General features: G+C 40.5%; 1 protein-coding gene across 1 annotated transcript in view; it reads left to right on the forward strand.

Moving 5' to 3' along the window:
* Positions 1-21,891, forward strand: part of NEK10 (NIMA related kinase 10) — a 214,370-nt gene that overhangs the window by 112,165 nt on the left and 80,314 nt on the right. The window contains 3 exon segments of the mRNA XM_004377369.2: positions 9,979-10,108; positions 10,634-10,704; positions 20,301-20,514. Of these exon segments, the coding sequence (XP_004377426.1) occupies positions 9,979-10,108; positions 10,634-10,704; positions 20,301-20,514 (415 nt within the window).

Genomic DNA, 21,891 nt, shown 5'->3' on the forward strand with positions numbered 1-21,891 from the left:
CCACCAAGTTATACGATGTTTCACAGCTTCATCATTGTTACAAGAACTTTTTAATTGTCGACGTCACTGGTGTTAAGACATGGTGATACATGTGTTGATGCAACATGAGAGAAATGTTACGCTTTTAGAGATATGTCTCAAATGCCGCGTGTGAATACACGACTATCATTACTTTTCTAGAAAAGTAAGTGCAGGAAACCATGTTGAATGTTTAAATCGTGTGCCTTTCTAGAAGAAGCATGACTTGAGCACTAACAAAGGCGAGTCCACCAATAATTCTGCAGCCTGGGTTGTCAAGTGAGATACAGGATGCCCATCTAAATTTGAATTTCAGATAAACAATAAAAAAAATTTTAACGTATGTCCCAAATACTTACTTATTTTTTTGTATAAGTATGTTTCAAATGGAGCTCTGGTGGCACGGTGGTTAAGAGCTCAGCTGCTAACCAAAAGGTTGGCAGTTCAAATCCACCAGGCGCTCCTTGGAAACCCTATGGGGCAGTTCTACTCTGTCCCATAGGGTCACTGTGAGTTGGAACCGATTCAACGGCACCTACCAACAGCAACAACATGTTTCAAATATTGCTCTTTTTTTTTTTTTTTTTAAGTAAGTCACATTTAACCAGGTGTCCTGTATTTTTATTGACCAAAGCTGACAGGCCTAGCTGCAGCCTAGGAGCAGGCAGGCTCTATAATCTGTGTTAAAGGTGTGACTCATTTCTTTTAGCAGCATAGACTGTTGCTTTATGGTTCTTGAATATGTCCTCTGATCTTCTTTTTCCTCTGTAGGAAGTATGTGTTAAGAAAAAACTTAAAGCTGTTTATATAGCAACTCTTTTTAACTACCTGCATAAAGGCAGCAGGCATCTGTGAGCGGAGAACATTTTCGTGATGCCAGGCTTACGGATGGAGTCTTTGAGGCTAAGTCTTTAAGACAGTGTTGTAATTTAGAATGATGTTACCATTGGATACCCCCAATTATGGATCTCCTAGGCATGTCTTAACATATCCCAAATTGATCTAGTTTCTTCCTTCCCCACAGCTGTTCCTCCTGCATCTATGTTAACGTCACTGATACACCACCCAGTCACCTAAGCCAGACAGTGGAGCCTGGAGCATAAGGAGGTCTTCTCCTTTCTCCTCCCACATCCAGTCAGATTGAAGTCCTGGGAGTTTCCTCCTCTCTGCATTCCTTGGCCATCGCGTTAGTTGAGGCTCACATTGCCTACCTGTGTCTCCTTCAGCTTAGTCTCTTCACTCTTCTGTGGTAGAGAACATCGTGGGATGATCAGACACTCTTTAACTTCTGTGGCTGTAGTGGGACAAGACCATATTCTAACAATGCCTTTGGATGCTTCAAGTCAGTAAGGCCTCATAGAAAAAGATCAAGATGTGGGCAGTTCTCACAACTGCATTCACCATTGTTCCTAGGTTCCTTTATGCTCAGCTTTGCCACTCTCACTGAATATCTGAATACTGTGTTGTTCACTCTTGCCAGAAAATGCACCGAGACTGTTATTACCCCTGGGTTCTCCCGGCTTTCCTCATCCCCATTAATTCTCATCAACACAACAGCGATTGTTTTTTTGATTCGTTTCTTAGCAGCGTTTTACCCACCTCCAGTAATTGTACATACACGCATGCACACAAACATGCAGAAAGACAGACAGACACACACACACACACACACACACACAGGCATGCACACATTTTACCCATTTTGTATTGCTAAAGGCCGTTGAATGCTGTATGCAGAATCATCCCGATATAGAGTATAATATGCTTTTCAGTCTAAATAAATGGTAGTTATTGGCATATAGATTGAATTATGTCCCCTCAGGTCAGATTTTATCCTCATGAATTCAGCTGGGATTTGCCTCCTTGATTACATAGTGGATCAAGTGTTCACAAACAGATGGTTTTTATTCTCTTAAAATTTACGTTTTGTTTCTTTTTCAGTTAACAACAGTAAGTTAGTTCTCTTTCTCCTTTTTTGAAGGCTGTCTAGGGAGATGAAAGTTCGATAGCCAATACCTGAAAGCTAAATGTACTTTTTAATAGACTTAGAGTTAATGTATTGCAGTGGGATGCAAAAATCCCTTTCCTATCTATACCTGGTAAAGTAAATATTATTGGGTGAATTACTTCAATAAAAGAAACTTATCTCCAAACATTTAGCCTCACTATCTCCCAAACTCCTCAAGATTCTTTTATTACTATTTCCTAACACTTATGAGGGGAACATTTTCTTTTATGATGTCTCCAAACACCACTTCCAAGATGCTGCATCATTATATTGTCAATTAGATACTTTTTCAGTGATAGTTTTTCAATTTCTCTCTTAGTTTTAATTTCTTCTCCAATTTCACATATCCTTATACAGATGAGGAGCCCTCGTGGCACAGTGGTTAAGGGCTCGGCTGCTAAGCAAAAGATCAGGAGTTCGAATCCACCAGCTGCTCCTTGGAAACCTATGGCGCAGTTCTACTCTGTCCTGTAGGGTCGCTATGTGTCAGAATCGACTCGATGGCAGTGGGTTTTTAATGGGCTTATACAGATGAATCTGCCTGAGTCCCTAGTATTTCTTTGTGCTTATTAGTTGTATACACAAACTAGTTTTTGTGAAATTCCAGCTGTCACATATTATAATTTTATCTTCTGTGGAAAGTACTGGCATTTGGAGGGTTAAGTTTAACTGTGGGTTGCCCGTGTGTGATGATGGTGAAAGGTCTGAGGGACAAATCTGAGCAGCAGATGATACGGGGAACATTGGATCTTGACATCGGAAAGGTTTGACGGGATGCAGACTAGTTGGCCCTGTGTTATTCAGACTAGAAAAAGCTTATATGCGCGTGTGCATGCACATAGCTAAAAGCCAGAGTATTGTTTGAAGTGACTGGGTTTAAAGTGCAGATGGCAGCAAAAGTGAGAAGAAATGCTTGCCTCAGGGAGGAAGGTGGGAGGAGACATTCATGACTTGGACCATGACTCCACGCAGCCCCTGGGGTTTAAGGTATCTCCCTGGTGCTGACCAGTTCCCTGGTGGAGCAGCATGACTTTTGTCCTCCCAGGGTGCCCTGACCCTTTTTCTGCGCCTCGGAGACGGCCCTTGAAACTTAATCCATCCCAAGGTTGTTGGCGTCGGATGAATTCTCAGTTCTAATTTATAATAGTTAAGTCATTACAGAGGCCAGTGCATGGATCAGTGACTTGGGACAGCCCACCACAGCTGAGACCCAGCTGGGTGCACCTGAGGGGGGTGTGGAATGGCGATTAGACCTGGGAGCTGTCAGCATGTGGCTTTAATAGACACCTTGGGTGCCAGTGAGATTATCCAAAGAGAGAGTGAGGAAGGGAAAGAAAGAAGAGCACCACTTAGTGTGTGGATGAAGGAAAGAAGCCACTGAAATGTCGTTACATGGGATCTCAGAGAGAGGAAGCAACCACCCTTTCTAATACTGCGACATGCCTCCCCACCTCCTCTGTTTCCTATAGCCTTTCTCACCTACTAAAATACTGCATAATTGACTTTTTAATTACTTTATTGTGTTTTGTTTTATATCTGCCCACCCTGTCCCTTGCTAGAAGATAAGTTCCATGAGACCAGCTGTCTTTGTCTGTTGATGTCTCCCAAGCAGGTAAAACAGTGCCTGGTACTTGGGAGGTGATCAGTAAATATTTGCTGAATAAATGAAAAAAAATCATTATTTCAAGAAGTAAGTCTTACTTAGTCAACAACGTCAAAATCTTCAGGGAAGTCACCAAAAGCAAGTGAGGCAATTAGTAACACATGGGTGTTCTCAGGACCCATTTTGATGGCACAGTGGGGAAGAGATGGACTGTAGTGGGGCTGAAGAATGGATGGGCCGTGAGGAAGTAGAGACAGCCAACAGGAACTGCTATGAAAGTTTTAACAGCGATGACTCTGTTACTACTGTAGGAAAGAAGAAGAATGTATGTGTCTACACGTACAGCATTTTTATACAGTAAAAGCTGCAAAAGCCGGAAACTGTATAAAGGCAGAAATCTGTCAGAGAAAGAAAACTCAAATATTTTCCACTAAAATGAGCATTAGAAAAGTGGTAAAACTGCATGCTGTCAAAGGTGGAAAACTCGCGAGACCCGGAAAAACAAGGCAGTCCCCTTGAGTTCTGGCTCTCACAGGTTTCACTGTATATGTCATTTTATTTCATTTACTTTGTTCCATTTAAAGGAAACAAGCTCCCCAATTTATATAAACCATTGTATTATCCAATCATTTGAGAAGTACCAAATCATTCACGTTTTAGAACGTTTTGAAAGATACTTAAGTCCACCACTATATTGTTTCCCTTATTGAGTGAGTAATTAGGAATCATTTGCAGTTAGCAACTTAATTGTTTATACATCCTTGGGGAACTATTAATGGAATTTTAAAATCTAAACTATTTGTCTTTCTTTTTTTAAAATTAGATTAAGTATCCTTGCTTCCTCATCTTTCTCCCACCTTGTTTTCACTAACAATTTGTTTAATAATTTCTCCCTTTTACAAACAGAGGTAGTTCTCAGGTAAAGCTTAGTTTAGCCCTTTTTCAAAAGGCTGTTTACCTGTTTCTGAAAATATTTGTAATATATGTACATTGTTCTTTGCCATCTACCTAACTCTATGCTACACCTTGTTGTACTTTTTAAAAAGCTTTTATTGAAGTATACTTTACAATGACTGTAAGTCTCTGCACATTTAATTATAGGTGTTTTAATCTGTGCCAGAAGAGCCCCTATTTTTGTGGAATCTGACATAAGTTATGCTCTGTTTTATCACTAACGAGACTTCAGATAACCAGATTACACAGGGATAGCCTTCCCCCCCCCGCCCCTTTATAGAGAATTTTTTTTTTTTGCAAAGTAAATCCATTTTAAATTTTTGTGTATGTATGTATATGTATTATTTAACTTATTTCTCTCAAATGACTCATTACTAGCTGTAACTAGCTCTATTTTCCTGAAAGTGGTTGGACTACCTAAACTGGAGAAATTGGAAAGTATTACAATACAGTAAATTATTTTACAATACTTTTATAACCAATAATCACAAAAAAGCCCTGATGATATATTTTCAAATAGTGATTGAAACAATAACTTTAGCCATATTTCCCAAAGACTAGGTGGTTTTTGAAGGTGAAAAACATTTTCATAGGTTTTCTCAGAGAACCCTCTGTGTGACTTCTAGAAATCAGGCTGCGGGTTTTTTTGTTTTTTGGTTAGTGATTACTTTTAGTTGCAATTATGAATCTTTTTCAACCTCAGGATATTTGAAATTTGATCCCAGAAGCATTCTGACAGTTGGCAACTGTGTTTTTTGTCTTTTGGCTTTCCATTCTTATCTTTCAGAGAAATGATTCTGAATCTTTTTCAGGGGCCTTTGGACAACTTTGAGACTCTAATGAATGCCGTTATATCATTTCACTTTTGTTATGTGACAAGCTACCTCAAAACTTAGTGACTTAAAACAGTAACTTTCTTTTTCCCCTCAATATACTGTGGGTTGGCAAACTGGGCTGGGTCCAGCAGGGATTGCTCATCACAGTGTTGACCGGAATCACTTACGCATTGTGGTCACTGGTGGTCAGTGTGGGGCCGCTGGCTGGCTGTGGAGATAATTGGGCCATACATAGCTCATCATCCAGCAGAGCCTGTGTTCCATCACCTGGTAGTGTTCCTAGAATTTCCAAGAACAAGAAGAGTACTTTTTTTTCCTTTTTTTTTTAAGTGTACGGTTCATTGACATTAATTATATTCACAGTGTTTTGCAACCATCACCACTACTTGTTTGAAAAACTGTTATCACTCCAAACAGAAACTCTGTACCCATTAAGCATTAACTCCCCATTCCTCCTTCTCCCCAGACCACAGTAACCATTAATCTCTTTCTGTCTCTGTGCATTTGCCTGTTATGGATATTTTATGTAAGTGGGTTAATACAGTATTTGTCCTTTTGTGCTGACTTATTTCACTTAACGTCATGTTTTCAGGATTCCTCCATTTCCTAGCGTGTATTAGAACTCTGTTCCTTTTTATGGCTGAGTGATATTCCATTGTATATAAATACAACATTGAGTCTGTCCATTCGTCTGTTGATGGGCATTTGGATTGTTGCCACATTTTGGCTATTGAGTTTAGGTCTACAGTGAATGTTGTTATACAGGTATCTCTTTGAGTCGCTGCTTTCACGTCTCTTGGATATATACCTAGGAGTGGAATTGCTGAGTCATACAGTAATTTTATATTTAATTTTTTGAGGAACTGCCAAACTGTCTTCCACAGTAGCTTCACCATTTTGCATTCCCACCACAATGCATGAGGGTTCCAATTTCTCCACATCCTTGTCAACACTAGTTATTTTCTGATAACAGCCATCCTAGTGAGTGTGAAGTGGTAACTCATTGTGGTTTTGATTTGAATTTTCCTAATGACTAATGATGCTGAGCATCTTTTCATGTGCTTGTTAGCTGTTTATATATTCTCTTTGGTGAAATGTCTACTCAACCCATGTTTTGATTGGTTTGTTCGTCTTTTCGTTGTTCAGTTGTAGAAGTTCTTTATATATTCTTTATAGTAAACCTTATCAGATGTCTGATTTCAAAATAATTTCGCCCATTCTGTAGGTTGTCTTTTCACTTTCTTGATGATGTCTTTTGATGCACAAAAGTTTTTTGTTTTTTCATAAAGTCCAATTTATCTATTTTGTCCTTTGTTGCTCATGCTTTTGGTGTCATATCTAAAAATCCAATGCCAAATAAATACAAGGTCCTGAAGATTTACCTTTATGTTTTGTTCTAAGAGTTTTATGGTTTTAACTCTTATACTTAGCTCATTGATCCATTTTCAGTGGATTTTTGTATATGATGTGAGGTAGGGGTCCAACTTCGTTCTTTTACATGTGGAAATCTGGTTATCTCAGCACCATTTGTTGAAAAGACTGTTTGCTTCCCATTGAATGGACTTGTTGAAAATGAATTGACCATAGAAGTACTGGTTTATTTCTAGAGTGTGAGTTCTATTCCATTGGGCTGTGTGTCTGTCCTTATACCAATAACACACTGTTTTGATTACTACAGCATTGTAATATGTTTAGAAATTGGGACTCTTTTTCTTTTTTAGTATTGTTTTGGCTGTTCAGGACCCCTTGCATTTCCATATGAATTTAAGGATCAACTTTTTGATTTCTCGGGAAAGGCTATTGGAATCTGTAGATTGCTTTGGGTAGTATTGTCATCTTAACAATATTCTTTCAATCAATGAACACAGGTTTTCTTTCCATTTGTTTGGATCTTCTTGTATTCCCTTCAGCAATGTTTTCACTGTATAAATCTTTCACTTCCATGGTTAAATATATTTTTCTTGCCTAATTCCTCTGGCTAGAACTTCCAGTACAGTGTTGAATAGTAGTGGTGACAGTGGGCATCCTTGTCTTGTTAATGATCTAAGGGGAAAGCTTTGAGTCTTTTACCATTGAGTATGATGTTACCTTTAGGTTTTTCATAAATGCCTTTTATCACATTGAATTTCCCTTCTATTCCCAGTTTGTTGAGTGTTCTTACATGAAAGTCGGATTTTGTCAAATGCTTTTTCTGCATCAGTTGAGCTGATCGTGTTGTTCTTTTCCTCCATTCTCTTTATGCGGTGTATTATATTGATATTTTTTATGTTGAACCACCTTGCATTCATGGAATAAATTCCACTTGGTCATAGTGTATAATCCTTTTAATTGCTGTTGTATTCTGTTTGCTAGTATTTTGTTGAGTATTTTGCATCTTTATTCATAAGAGATACTGATGTGTAATTTCCTTTTCTTGTGATGTCTTTATCTGGCTTTGGTATAAGGGTAATGCTGGCTACATAGAATGAGTTAGGAAGTGTTCACTCCTCGTCTATTTTTGGAAAAGTTAGAGAAGGATTGGTGTTAATTCTTCTTTCAGTGTTTGGTAGAATTCACCAGTGAAGCCATCTAGACCTGGACTTTTTTTTTAATTGGGATGTTTTTGGTTACTGATTTAAACTCTTCACTTGTAATAGGTGTTGAGATTTTCTATTTCTTCTAATGGCAATTTAGATAGTTTGTGTGTTTCTAGGAGCTTGTCCATTTCATCTAGATCATCTAATTTTTTGGCATATAGTTGTTCATAGTATTCTCTTAAAGATTTTCTTTTTCTTTCTGTATGATAGGTAGTACTATCCCTACATTTATTTCTGATTTTAGTTATTTGTGTCTTCTCTCTTTTTTTCTTTGTCAGTCTAGCTAAAGGTTATTCAATTTTGTTGATCTTTTCAAAGAACCAACTTTTAGTTTTGTTGATTGTTTTTATTTTTCTCTTCTTGATTTCATTTTTCTGTGCTCTAATCTTTATTATTTTGTTCCATCTGGGAGCTTCTGGATTTAGTTTGATCTTCTTTTTCTAGTTCCTCAAGATGTCAGACTAGGCTATTGATTTGAGATCTCCTTTATTTATGCAGGCATTTACAGCTATAAATTTCCCTGTGATCTGTGTCTTTGCTATATCCTATAGATTTTGGTATGTTGTGCCTTTCATTTTCATTTGTCTCTTTGTCTCTAGTATTTTATAATTTTCCTTGTGATTGATCTTTGACCAACTTGTTATTTAATAGTGTGTTGTTTAATTTCCAGATATTTGTGAATTTTCTAATTTTCTTTTTACTATTACTATTGTGTTGTATGTGTGTGGGTTTTTGTCACGTGCTTTAAGCATTTCGCTGAGTTCCATTCTGCAAATATGGTAGAGAAAACTTCTATTAGTTCAAAATATCTGAAGGAACTACACTTCCCTCCACACAAATAAAATAAAATAACAGACCCGTAAACCATCACAGCGTAACTTCACTTAAAGACTGACAGCATCCTTGTCCAGTTTGGGAGTGCAATTTCAGAAGGGATGGACATGGTAGGTGGTGTCATCTCTTGCAATATATTTAAATAGCCCCTTCCCTCCATGATTTATAAGCTAGAGTTTAGTAGTAAAGAGGGGAGGCTGTATCATTCAGTTTTGGCCATGATAATGCTGTATAACAAATAACCACAAAAACCTCAATGACATTCAACAATAACCATTTATTCTGACACTCACAGGTCTGTGGGTCAGCTGGGCTGGTTCCCCTTCAGGCTGTAGGTCTGTAGCTTATCTGGGGCATATCTGTTCCATGTGTCTTGTTCTAGAACCAGGCTGGAGGGGCAGCAGCTACCTGGGGCATGTTCTTTCCGTGGTAGTGACAGAAGCTTTCAGAGGGACAGATGGAAGCCCTCAATACCTCTTATGACTGAGACTCTGATCCAGTGCCTTGCCACTTCCCCATTCCCTCGGCCAAAGCAAGTAAACACAGTCAAAACCACAGGCAGGAATTAGGAATGAACACTCCCCACCATGAGGCTATGGCAAGTGTGGGGATGAACACGATCTCTAGGGCAATATAGAACTGGGGCCCACAATTCCATCCACTACAGAGGGGCTGTTGTTTCTGGAAATAAAAATAACTTCCAGACACATAATAGGCAATGTCTATATATTTCACTGATATTTAGACATTTAAATTGGAATTTAAATGATTAGCTGCTAACCAAAAAGTTTTTAGTTCGAACCCACCCAGTGGCTTCATGGGAGAAAGACCTGGTGATCTGCTTCTGTAAAGATTACAGCCTAGGAAACTCTATGGGGCAATTCTACTCTGTACATGGGGTTGCTATGAGTTGAAATGGACTGGACAGCACCTAGCAGCAACAAACTGGAATCTCTTGACTGTGCTTATTCTTTCATCTGAGGTTGGGAGACTTCAAAGATATTTTTAATACATTTACCTGGAATAGTGATCAAGAGTTTCAGTATGTTTTTTCTCTGTATCCAACTACAACTTGAAGGTTGCGTATACTTCCTGTGTTGAGTTATTCTTCTTTTCTCAGAATCTATTAACGTCCTTATTTTAACTCAGCCCTGAGGTCCTGAAGAGTGAGCCGTATGGGGAGAAGGCTGATGTCTGGGCGGCAGGCTGCATCCTTTATCAGATGGCGACTCTGAATCCTCCCTTCTACAGCACCAACATGCTTTCCCTGGCTACTAAAGTAAGCAACACTGGGGAGCCCAAGGGTCTCATGTTGCTAAGAATGCCATTCCTTTTCTTCTTAAACAGAACATTGGTGGGTTTTATAAAAAATGTCAATTAAAAGCAGGCATTGTGCATGATTCCATTTACTTTTCTCCTTCTAAATATATATATATATCATGTGCTGTGGCCTATTTTCCCCTATAATTGTCTTCCTTTATCATAGAAAGTTATAAAAAGAAATGTATCAAATTACTTTTGGTCTTTCATTTTTAATTGTGATTTGGCTACCCACAATCCTGCATCTTATATTATCCCCCACATCATTTATTATGAATCTAGGGTTAACTTTACTCAGCTTGGAGGATACAATTCCATGTTCAAGAACGTTCAATTGAGATTAATTTTTCATTTGGTCAAGATGTTCTTGTTTTGGAATAAAATTTGTGGATGAAGTTGTATTGCTTGTGTCGTGGCCAAATATGACTGAGCAGAGATATAAATGGCCCTTTACCTCCATCATTCTCGTCTGTTTGTTTTGCAGATAGTGGAGGCGATTTACGAACCAGTGCCAGAAGGCATCTACTCTGAGAAAGTGACAGATACCATCAGCAGGTAATTAGTCTTATAACTGCACTCATATGGGACCACCAAGAAATAACTCATTCTACAAAAATTCACTGTTTATGGGTAAAAACCGCATGAAGAGGAAGGGCCCTCCCACATAATCCAAACCTAGAAAAATGTTTGCACATCATTGGTAATTGTGACAATTTGGAAGCAGCTGCATTGTCCAAGAGAACTCAAAAACAGCACATTCACTTAAAATATTATGCAACCACTAAAATCATTATTTGGAAGGCTTTGTAGCAACCTGTAAAACGCGTAGGATATAAAGCTAAAGAAAACAAGCAGGATATAAAGCCGTTTGTTACTATGGCTGAAACATTAAAAATACGCACGAATACAGGAAAAGGCTAGACAAGAGCACGCGGAACTGAAAAAAACTAACACGTTAGATGATAAAATTGCAAGCAGTTTTTCATTTCTATTTTTAAATTGGCAGTGTTTGTATTTCATCGTAATTTTTCAAAGACAGAGAGAAATGCTCAAGTTATCAGTATAAACCAAAAAAACCAAACTTGTTGCCGCTGAGTCGACTCCGACTCATAGTGACCCTATCTATAGGACAGAGTAGAACTGTGCCATAGAGTTTCCAAGGAGCGACTGATGGATTCGAACTGCTGACCTTTTGGTTAGCAGCTGATCTCTTAACCACTGCACCACCGGGGCTCCTAGTTATCAATATAGTCGGAGTTTAATGAAAATTGTTGTTTCAGTGAAGTCCTACCATTTTGACCAGTTCCTCCTGGCCCCACGGGGCTTGTCCCTGTTGACTGCTTAACCTACCCACTCCCTCTTCCCCTCTTCCTGAGCTCCAGCCAGCTTCTTGCTACTCCTGGCATACACCCTTCTTCTGAACCTTTGCCCTTGCTGTTCCCTTTTCCTGGAACACTCTTCCCTTCGATAGACTCAAGGTACAAGCTCTTACTTCCTTTGGGTCCTTACAGTGTCCCCCTGGAAGGGAGCCCGACCCTAACGACGCCACCACCTCTCAGTACTATGTGGTCCCCTTGCTGCGTTCTATAAACCTCATAGCACCCATCACCCCCTGGCATATTATAAATACGCTTATGTACTTGCTTGTTCATTGTCTGTCTCCTCCCCACCAGGATATAAACTCCACAAGAGCAGGGACTTTATCACTTGAGTTCAGAGCTGTTTAATGTCCAGAACAGTGCCCGGCAGAGACTAGATCCTTAATACCTATTGGTTGTATGAATTAATGACTCTTGTTTATCTGGCTGTTGTTACCTCTGGATCCTCTTACGCATATAAATTGACCCAAGATTACTTCTCTGGCCCAGCAAGCAGATCCAAACCCTCATTGTTTTGGATTGTAGAGATCCAAGATTCACCCCAGATAGACTATCCACCTACCTTCTTAATTCTGTTAAAACTTGGTTTGTATCTGTCTTAGTTGTCTAGGGCTTAACCGAAACACCACAAGTAGGTGGCTTTAAAGAATAGAAATTCATTTTCTCACAGTTTAGAGACTAGAAGTCTGAATCCAGGACACCTGATATAGGGGTAGACTCTCTTTGTTGAGTCTGGGGGGAGGTCTTTGTCTTAGCTTCTGGAGCCCCGGCATTCCTCGGTTCTTTGGGGATCTTCCCTGGGTATCTGTCTTTCTCCCTTTGTACTTCCACTTATGTCTAATCTGCTCTTTTTATAACTCAAAAGTGGTCTGGTTTAGGACACGCCCTACACTGATATAGCCCACATTAACATATCATAGAAAACCCTATACCCAAACAGGATTACATCAAGGAGTACAGGGGTTAGGATTCCAACACATATTTTGGGGGAACGAAATTCCATCCATAGCAGTATCTCTCCTAGCATTTAGCACCATCTCTGACGAAACATAAACACTATGCTCCTTTCCCTTTAGTTTCTCCTTCCAGCCCTTTTGCACAAATAGGAACTTCTCACATGTTGTAGGATTATATCTTAAATCTTTCTTTGTTCAGCACAATACTGCCGTATTAAGTCTTCACACACAAAGGCAATTTCAGCAAAATAGTTAAGAGCCTCAGGCTCTGGAGAGCGGTCAAGCTGGACAAGCAGTTTGAATCTCTTTTTCTGTTTCCTCATCCGGTTAAATGAGTATCTTCAGAAGACCTGCCTCATCAGGCCAGTGTGGTGATTATACAAAGTAATGTATGTAAATCACTTAGCACAGGGCTTGGCAAATGGTAAATATCTGAGAAATGTTAGCAATTATCATTGTTAACTTTATGGGAAATGAGCTGAAACTCTTTAGAACGTCCGAATTCCTCATATACTGGATAATGCCCTGTTTCTAATGAATCCAGGCGAATGTACTTTAGCTACTCATCTCTCCAGGATTTGTTCCTTGTTCTGTGTTACTTGTTTTCTGGAAGGTGCCTTAAAAATTCAAGATGTCAAGACAAAAGTGCTATATTTGCTCACTTAATTTTCGCCTTTATAGAGGTATTGGGAAACCCTCGTGGTGTAGTGGTTAAGAGCTACGGCTGCTAACCAGAAGGTCGGCAGTTCGAATCCACCAGGCACTCCTTGGAAACCCTATGGGGCAGTTCTACTCTGTCCTGTAGGGTCGCTATGAGTCAGAATTGACTTGATGGCAATGGGATAGAGGTATTGAGTGCCACAAAGAGGAGGGAAGGGGTAAAGCAGAGGAAAAGGTGCAGAGACATGGTTCTGATTTCGTGAATCTGGGCAAATGGGACCATAATTTGCTTCTGACAAGCTCCCTGGTTATCAGTATTCATGCTGGTTGGGGTATACAGTCTAACGGGGGAGGCAGATATCAACAGTGTAGCGCAGACATTAAGAACAGCAATAGGTTCTGGAATTGACTGGGCCCTAATTCCTACTCTCCCACTCACCCTCCGTATGACCTTGAGTATTTTATTTAAACTTTCCAAACCCTAGTTCCCTCATCTGTGATGCGTGGGTAATAATAGTAACTACTTCATGGACTTGCTCTGAAGCTTAAATAAAATACTGCTTCTGACACATTAGCATAGTACTCAACACACAGAAATCCTTCATTAAATATTAAATTTTATTGTTATTATTTTTACTTACAAAATTAAGTATATAAATTATGGTAACGTGATGAAGGCTGATAAAGGAGGCAGTGAGAGATTGCTTAGTGTGGGGATTTGGGGAAAGTTTCTCTGAAGAAGGGACTTGTAAGCTGGGACCTGAACAGTGAATGCTCTCAGATAGTAAACAGAGTGGAGACAGTATGCTGGAGAATAGCTTCTGTGAAGGCTCTCCCAAGGGAAAGAGGTGGATAATTTGAGGAACTCAAAGAAAGTGGAGATTAGCGTATTAAGTAAGGCAAGGAAGAGGCCATGAATGATTGGGGGCTGGGGAGGCAGACAGGGACCTGATCAACCAGGCCCTGTAGGCCATGTTGCGGGTTTTGAATTTTTGTGAATACTGAGGGGAGTACTGAAAGGTTTTCAGCAGGCTGGGACATAGTGAACATTTCTTCTCTGACAAAGATCATGCTGGCTGCTCTATGAGAGTGGGAGGAGGACACAGATCCAGTTGTCCCCTGAGAGATGTTGGTGGCTTTGACTGGAGTGGTGGTGGTGGAGATGGAGAGCAGGGCAGTTACTTGCACTGTGGGTTAGAAGTTGAGTCAACAGGTCCAGTGGTAAGAGGATTAAAAAGTTTTCAGTAAACTGGAAGAATGGGATGACACTGAAAATATGAAAGGAGTTGGATTGATTCTGTGGAGCTTCAGAAAATGGTGCCAAGACTAGAGGATGGAGTTATGAGCAGGCAGAGTTTGGCTCACCGTTAGGAAGTGTGTATGTCATAGTTAGATATACCACAGTGGAGGAGGCTGCTTGAGGCTAGTGAGTTCACCGTCACCAGAATGATTCAGAGGATGAATGATCACCTATTAAGGGCAACCAGATTCAATGTTCTCTGAGGACACTTCTAATTCAAAAACACGTCAATTCCTTAATAAAGACTGACAATTTATTTTATAACTGACTATAAGATTGTAGCATGCATTCTATAATAGATATTATTTTCATTTAAAGTTATTCAAGACTCCTCATTGTCTGGGTTCACATCACAGATAAAGTTTGATCTTTAGGAAATTCTCCATAAAACCAAAATCAGTCATGAATCATATGCAATTGCATATTTAGTTTGCTTTGGATTTTCAGTCTTTAAATTTTTTTTTAAGTCCCAAAAGCATTAGGGAACAAATTTAAATATTCTATGTTCTCAGATTCCTATTTTCTTCAAGAGGTTGATGCAAGAGACACATAAAGGCAAAAGTGTTCTTAATGATCATTTATGACTCAGGAAAACATCAAGTTCAGTCAATCACTAGTAATTCGATTGAGCCTTTGAAATATGAGGCAATCATTGATGGGGAGGTTTTACTATAATCATGTTCTCTTAATTTAAAACTATGCATGGTTTCCAATCACATATATTTGCTTTCTTCTGTCTTACTAGCTTCTCCTTTTTGCTTTCTACACCCTTGCCAGGTGGAGCGCCTGCTGTTTGCGTTTCTAGTGTGCAGCATCTTGCCTGTGTCTTGTTCGCTGATGTGGTGTGTATACACGTTTTCACATTGAAACTTTTCTTTCCTTGCCGGCTTTTAAATTGGGCGGATAACTTAGCAACCCTGAAGAGTTTGGGGCAGAAAAGAAATATATCTGTTGCTCTGCCCCGTACCAGCATCATTATCTTTACCTTCCAGGACACTGTTAGAGAGTTTTGTCTGTTTACTTCTTGAAAAGGAAGAAGAACATTTCCTTTTATGCACAAAATAGTCCAATTGTTTTATTTTCTCTCTCTGTGCCTGGTTGCATAAGCTGTCTGGCGCTTTATTTCAGAGGCGATCATGAGTACTAACAAAGTTAATGCTTTCAGCTAGTTCTAAGGACAAGCGCATCTTGACATTTGTACCCTATGTCCAACTCTTTGTTTTTTTAAAACATGCAGTGAATACCGTTGCACACTGTATCCCTTTAATGCTTCCCATCTGGCCTCTCAGAGCATAGTGAGGACAAAGTAGGTAGGAGTGAACGGAACAGCCCAGATATTTTGCTTCTTTGATTGGAGAGTGATAGATGGACAATCTTCAGTATGTATTGTGTGTTCTAATTCGGGTACTCTTAAGAATGTCTCTGAAATACCAAAGCAGAGAGTCATTTCAGAGCGGTGAGGCTAAACTGGAACTTCTGGTAGGAGATGTTCCTGAGAGTCCAAAAATCTACGGCCACGCCTTTTGGATTATGAGCAGATAAGTTCTGTAGGTGTTAGGCTGAGTTTGCTCATTCATTCATTTGCCGCATACCGATCAGGATCCAGATCTGATTTTACATGTTGAGACTACAGTGAAGAGGGTTTCCAGTCTAGTGGTAAAACAGGCCATTACAATACAACAATTATGGTGGTTTTAAGTGCTCACATGTAGATGGTACAATAAGAGCATATAAAAGTGGGATAGTCCCAGAAGTCTTCCTAAATAGAGACTTGAAAAAGAATGAGATTTTGGCAAGCAGATAAGAGGTAGAGTTGGGGAAAAGGCATTTCAAGCAGAGGGAATAAAATGAACAAAAGTAACGGAGGCACAGGAGAGCCGTGGGCGGTCTGGGGAAGTTACAGGTAGCAGCATTTAGTGTGTTGCTGGGGGAGGGGAAAGAACAGGTGAGGCCACGGAGAGAGGTAAAAGCGAGTTTAAAAGAGGACTTATATGGTGATTCGAATCCACACAGTGGTACCACAGAAGAGGCTTGGTGATCTGTTTCCATTAAGATTATAGCCAGGAAAACCCTATGGAGCAGTCATACTTTGTAACATAGGAGGTTGCCATGAGTTGGAATCAACAGCAGCTAACAACAAAAACAACATGGCATGCTGGGAATTGTGATTTTGTCCTGTTGCGCTACGGGAGGCTTTCGAGGAGCTCTGAGCAGAGGACTGCTCGTCAGATTGAGGAATATTGTTCTGGTAGCGGTGTACAGTACCGATCAGATGTGGGCAAGAGTTGAGCATATTATTTAGAAGATTGTTTCAGCAGTTCAAGCAAACAATGCTTTCAGACCAATAACCTTGTGAAGAGAGGAGAAGAATACAGACTTAAGAGATAATTAGAAAATAGAAACCACAGGACTTGGTGTTTGTTAAATGTGACAGGGAACGAGGAGAAACCAAAGCATAGAATTTTCTTTTTCCTGCATTTATCGAGCTTTTACAGTGTGCCACCACTTCACAGAGATTATATCACTTAATCACCGTATCAGCTTGATGAGGCAGATACTCTGATTATCCTCATTTTACAGAAGGGCTACCTGAGATTTAGAAGCTATGTAACTTGCCCAAGATGAGAGCGAATGAATTCTGAGCTGGGACTTAAACCCAGAAATCTGACTCCAGAGCCCCCAAGCATAGTCATGATGCTAAATTGCACCTTCCTGGTGGTGCCTTTTCCAGTGATGGCAAATACAGGATGGGGAGCAAGCTTGAGAGAGAAGAAGATGACCGTATGCCAGGAGAACAAAGACCAGCCCTGTTCCCATTTGCCATAAAGTCTCCAGATCCTGAAAATACATTTGTTGAATGAATGAATATCTTTTAATATGTTGCATTTGAAGGACCTGCCAATGACCACTGATACTAAAAGTTCAAGTTTTTTGTAAGGTATTCTTTCATGGGCTACAGGAGTAGGGTCTTAAGAGACTCCGTGTCTTCTCATGTATATACAGTAAAACCTGTGAAAGCCGGATCCTGTGTAAGGTGGAAACCTGTCAGAGAAGGAGAACTCAAATATTTTCCACTAATAGAGAGTGATAGAAAAGACTGCACTCTGTCAAAGACAGAAAACTTGCAAGACCCGGAAAAACAAGGCAGTCCCGTTGAGTTCTGGCCCTCAGAGTTTTCACGGTACAGTACACCTGTATCATTTGCTAAACTACCTTATGTTGCCTTTTCCGTTTGAAAACAAAAAACACTTAGCTGATAATCCAACTGCTAACTGTGCCTTGAGTCAGTTTAAATATCTGCAGTCTAAGGGTTTAGAGGATCTGCACTGATGAAAGGCTTAGATGCTGGGGGTTTTGCTCACCTGGCAGTCTTATAACCAGCGTTAGGTCAGCCATACATTTATAGCGCCTTTAACCCCTTTTGCCAATTAAGTGAGAGCAAATGAAGACCTGATTTAATTGTTGTTGTTGTTAGGTGGCTTCGAGTTTGTTCCGACAATAGTGACACTACGTACAACAGAACGAAACACTGCCTGGTCTTGCGCCATCCTCACAGTCATTGCTGTGTTTGAGCCCATTGCTTCCGCCTCTGGTCAATCCATCTCACTGAGGGTCTTCCTCTTTTTGCTGCCCCTCTATTTTACCAAGCATGACATCCTTCTCCAGGGACTGGTCCCTCCTGTTTAATTAGAAGGTGAAATTCAACAACTTAGTTTCTTTTGTGATTATGAGCAAAAGTAAGAAACTTAAATTCAAATATGTCATGGCCACACAAAGGCGGCTTCACGTGCCTGTGACCAGCGCAGTTTACAGAGCCCCGTGCTCAAAAGGGGCCCTGTGCTTAGCGCTTAGTGCTCTGTGGCTGAGGTGGTGATTCTTAATTTTATCTTTGAATTTGTGTTTTAGAAGTGAAATCTGATGAGCTCCAGCTCACACATGGTTCCCCAGCTACCCACCTTCCTGTCTGGGGTTCCCAGCCATCTGCTTCCTGTCCCCTGAGGCCCTGGGCCCTGAGTGGCCTCCAGCACCCTGTGCCAGCCCACCCCCACACTGCTGCCCTTTACTTGGCATGGTGACTGGGTCACGTCAGCAGAGAAGGCCTCTATCCTCTGTCAGTCCTCCTCCTCGGGCAGGGTCGGTGCAGGCGTGGAGAGGCTTGGGGTTGGGTGTGTGCCCTGCTGCATCGGAGGGCAGGCAAGGCAGTGGCCATCCCTGCAGTGGGTGGGCAGCACCTTGGTGTGTTCTGTGACAGATTCAGTGGGGGCTTCTCATCCACCCCCAGTTCAGGTACCAAGTGCATCCTGGCAGGCACGGAGCTTGCAATCCCTTGCGGGAAGCCCTCTACCGTGGGTTGGAGTGGCAAGTCACGGGAAGAGGGGGTTTACTTCCCAACTTTTCATACTGGGCCCTGCACATTATGTAGCTGTTGCCACACTCTCTGGCATTACTCTGTGTGTAATAAGTGTACATAGTAAACACTGTGAAATATGAATTCAGCGGATGTGTAAGTGCCTGTCATAACCATGTGCAACCCCACTGCCTCAGAACTTAGAAAGAAAAAGCTCAAAGCAAAAACATAAAATGACAAAGTAATGTCTTAAAATCTGATGAAGATTTATATGTATTTTACTAATGGCTAATACCTCAGTAAGAAAGAATAGTTAAATTATCAAATGAGTCTTATTTTGAATTCTGTTGTGAAGAATAGTTGTGAATTAATGATTCTTAAGCCTTGCCTGGAGACATCGGTATGTGTGAAAGTTGTATGTATTGGTTGCTAAATCGAATGCAAGGGGTGAATATTAGATTTTTTTTTTTCTCAAAATCCGAACAGGGACATTTTATTAAGAAGCACATATGACCTTGGTGAAGTTAGGAAATTTGAATTAAAAAAGAGAGAAAATGCAACAGTGGATGCCAGAAGTATTAAAAACATACCAGCGATCTTGCTAACTGGTCCCATGCACATCAGATAAGAGCTTTCTGTGGTTATGTAGCTGCGTCACAAACAATCCTCCTTTTAGTATGCTGTTGATACTTCCCACCTCCACAATCACAGGAACACTGCCACGCAGTGTGTCACGTTAGGAGCCCTGGGGCCTCAGTGGTTGAGAGCTACGGTTGCAAACCAAAAGGTTGGCGGTTCAAATTCACCAGCCGCTCCTTGGAAACCCTGTGGAGCAGTTCTCCTCTCTCCTATAGGGTCACTGGTGAGTCAGAATCGACTTGAAGGCAACAGGGTTTGGTTTTTTCCTTTGGTGTCACATTAGCTTTTTTTTTTTTAAATTACTGTAAACAAACTTCTCAGTAACTGGTTTGTATTTTATTTTCATGGCCTCATATTTTGTATGATATTCTCACTAATAAAACTGTGCTAGTATTGCTCAGGTATAGCTGGAAAAGGCCAATAAATTGCAACCGCCCCCGCCCCCCAAAAAAAAACCTTCTTCCCTTTTGGTGCGTCAAGAGTGATCACTCAGGGCTTATATTTTGGGTATCGCTCTGTGAGCTGGCAGTGATTTCAGAAAGCAGCTGATCACGTCGGAGAAGATGTCCCCATCATCCTGTCCTGACACCTGGGGAGCAGTCTCTTGCTCAGCCTGTAACCCTTGCCTGCGAGCACAAGTGGGAAGGGACAGTGCTGGCTCCGTCCTCTTCTCTAACACTCCAAATGACTTTTGAGAAGTCTCAGCTTCAAAGCCGTGCTCGACGTCCATCTTCCCCCAGCTTCTCTTGGGCGCAAACACCGTGGTGGAAGCACAGTGAAGTTTAACCTTGACTCTCCACACCCCGTGGCCTGGTCCCAACATCCAACATTGAGCAGAGAGCGTGTTATAATGAGCTCATCTTCCTTAGGTGTCTCACTCCGGATGCAGAAGCCCGCCCAGATATTGTCGAAGTCAGTTCCATGATATCGGATATCATGATGAAATATTTAGACAACTTATCTACATCCCAGCTTGCCTTGGAGAAGAAGCTGGACCGGGAACGGAGGCGCACACAGAGGTATTTTATGGAAGCCAACCGGAATGCTGTCACAGGTCACCATGAGCTGGCTCTGCTGTCTCACGTAAGTGCGAATCTTTTACTTTCTTCACGATGCACTCTAATAGCCTGTTTGAAATTCATGTTTGTTTTAAGGAAAATTTACCTAAAGTTAGGAAATACTAACCATTACATGCAACGTTTCAATATTCTATAGTTATATATTTGCATGTATTTCTATATGTTACAAATAAAATAACTCAATACAACCGGTTTTACAAAGGACTTACCCATAATTTACTGTCTATTGCAAAACCAGAGATATCAAAAAGTTCTCTTAGCAATTCTGCACGTTTGTATTATGGTCTCTGTATAACTCGCAGTGAATGCTTACATTTAATTTCTTCAGTGGTCTAATTGTACCTTTTGGGAATATTGATGACAGTTGTGAGTTAATTCAAAGGGGGAAATAACATGTGCCTTTACATTTTTTTCTCATTAGTCTGTGTACTTGATTTCATTACTGTTTGTGATGGTAATAATATTGTCATGCTTCAGATTGGAATCTGTTCATTCTTCCTGCTAGAACCCTTTAGATTACTGTGATATTTAAGTGCATTACCAAACATAGCCTGAAAAAGTGATGCCAAAGCCACACATCTCCACATGTGCAAGGGATGGCGCCAGCGCTGATCTTGTTGTTTCTTATTTTTCTTCTTTTTTTGCCTTTGTCAGAATCATGATCCATCATTTGCTCATACTCTGGGCCTCCACCCAGCAGGGATTCCGTAAGAGGCCCTTCAACACACCAAACATTCTTTTCTTCCCTCCTGGGTATGGGGCCCAATGCCGTAGGGCCATAAAGCCAGTTCTTGGTCAGGGTACATGTTCTATAAATTCCTTCCCTAAGAATCTGCTCTACCTCAGCTGAGAAAATTGTATAAGAAGGTTGGTCTCAAAGAAGAGGCGGTTGTGACTTCTTGAATAGCAGCATTTTCAGTGAACTCCTTTCTTTTTAGAAAGAAAGCACTACTGTTTAGTAGGCTAGTCTTGGCATACTTGGACTTCAGCAGTTGAATATTCAACATAGTTTTCATTTGGGGCAAAACAGTTTTTATCTTCATTGCCTTAAATGCTGAGCCCAACTGTAATTTCACAGAACAACACATTGTGACCATCTAAGGCCTCGGCTTATGTTCAGGAGCATATAGCTTGGAATTATAGCTCTGGTTGAACTCAGTTAAATCTTATACACAGGGAATTAGAGCTCACTTTGCTTGTTGTTTACTACCTGACTTTGTAAAAACTAGGCAACAATGAGAAACATCATTCTATATATGCCATGTTGCGTTGAGAATGTAGTATTCCCAGTGGACTAAAATTCAAGAGATTTAGTTACGTCTATATATCTTAAGTATTCTGGGTCTTCTATTAAGTCGTACCCTGCAAAGTTAGTTAGTCA

Source organism: Trichechus manatus, unplaced genomic scaffold (assembly GCF_000243295.1).
Source record: "Trichechus manatus latirostris isolate Lorelei unplaced genomic scaffold, TriManLat1.0 scaffold00049, whole genome shotgun sequence".
Lineage (NCBI taxonomy): Eukaryota > Metazoa > Chordata > Mammalia > Sirenia > Trichechidae > Trichechus > Trichechus manatus.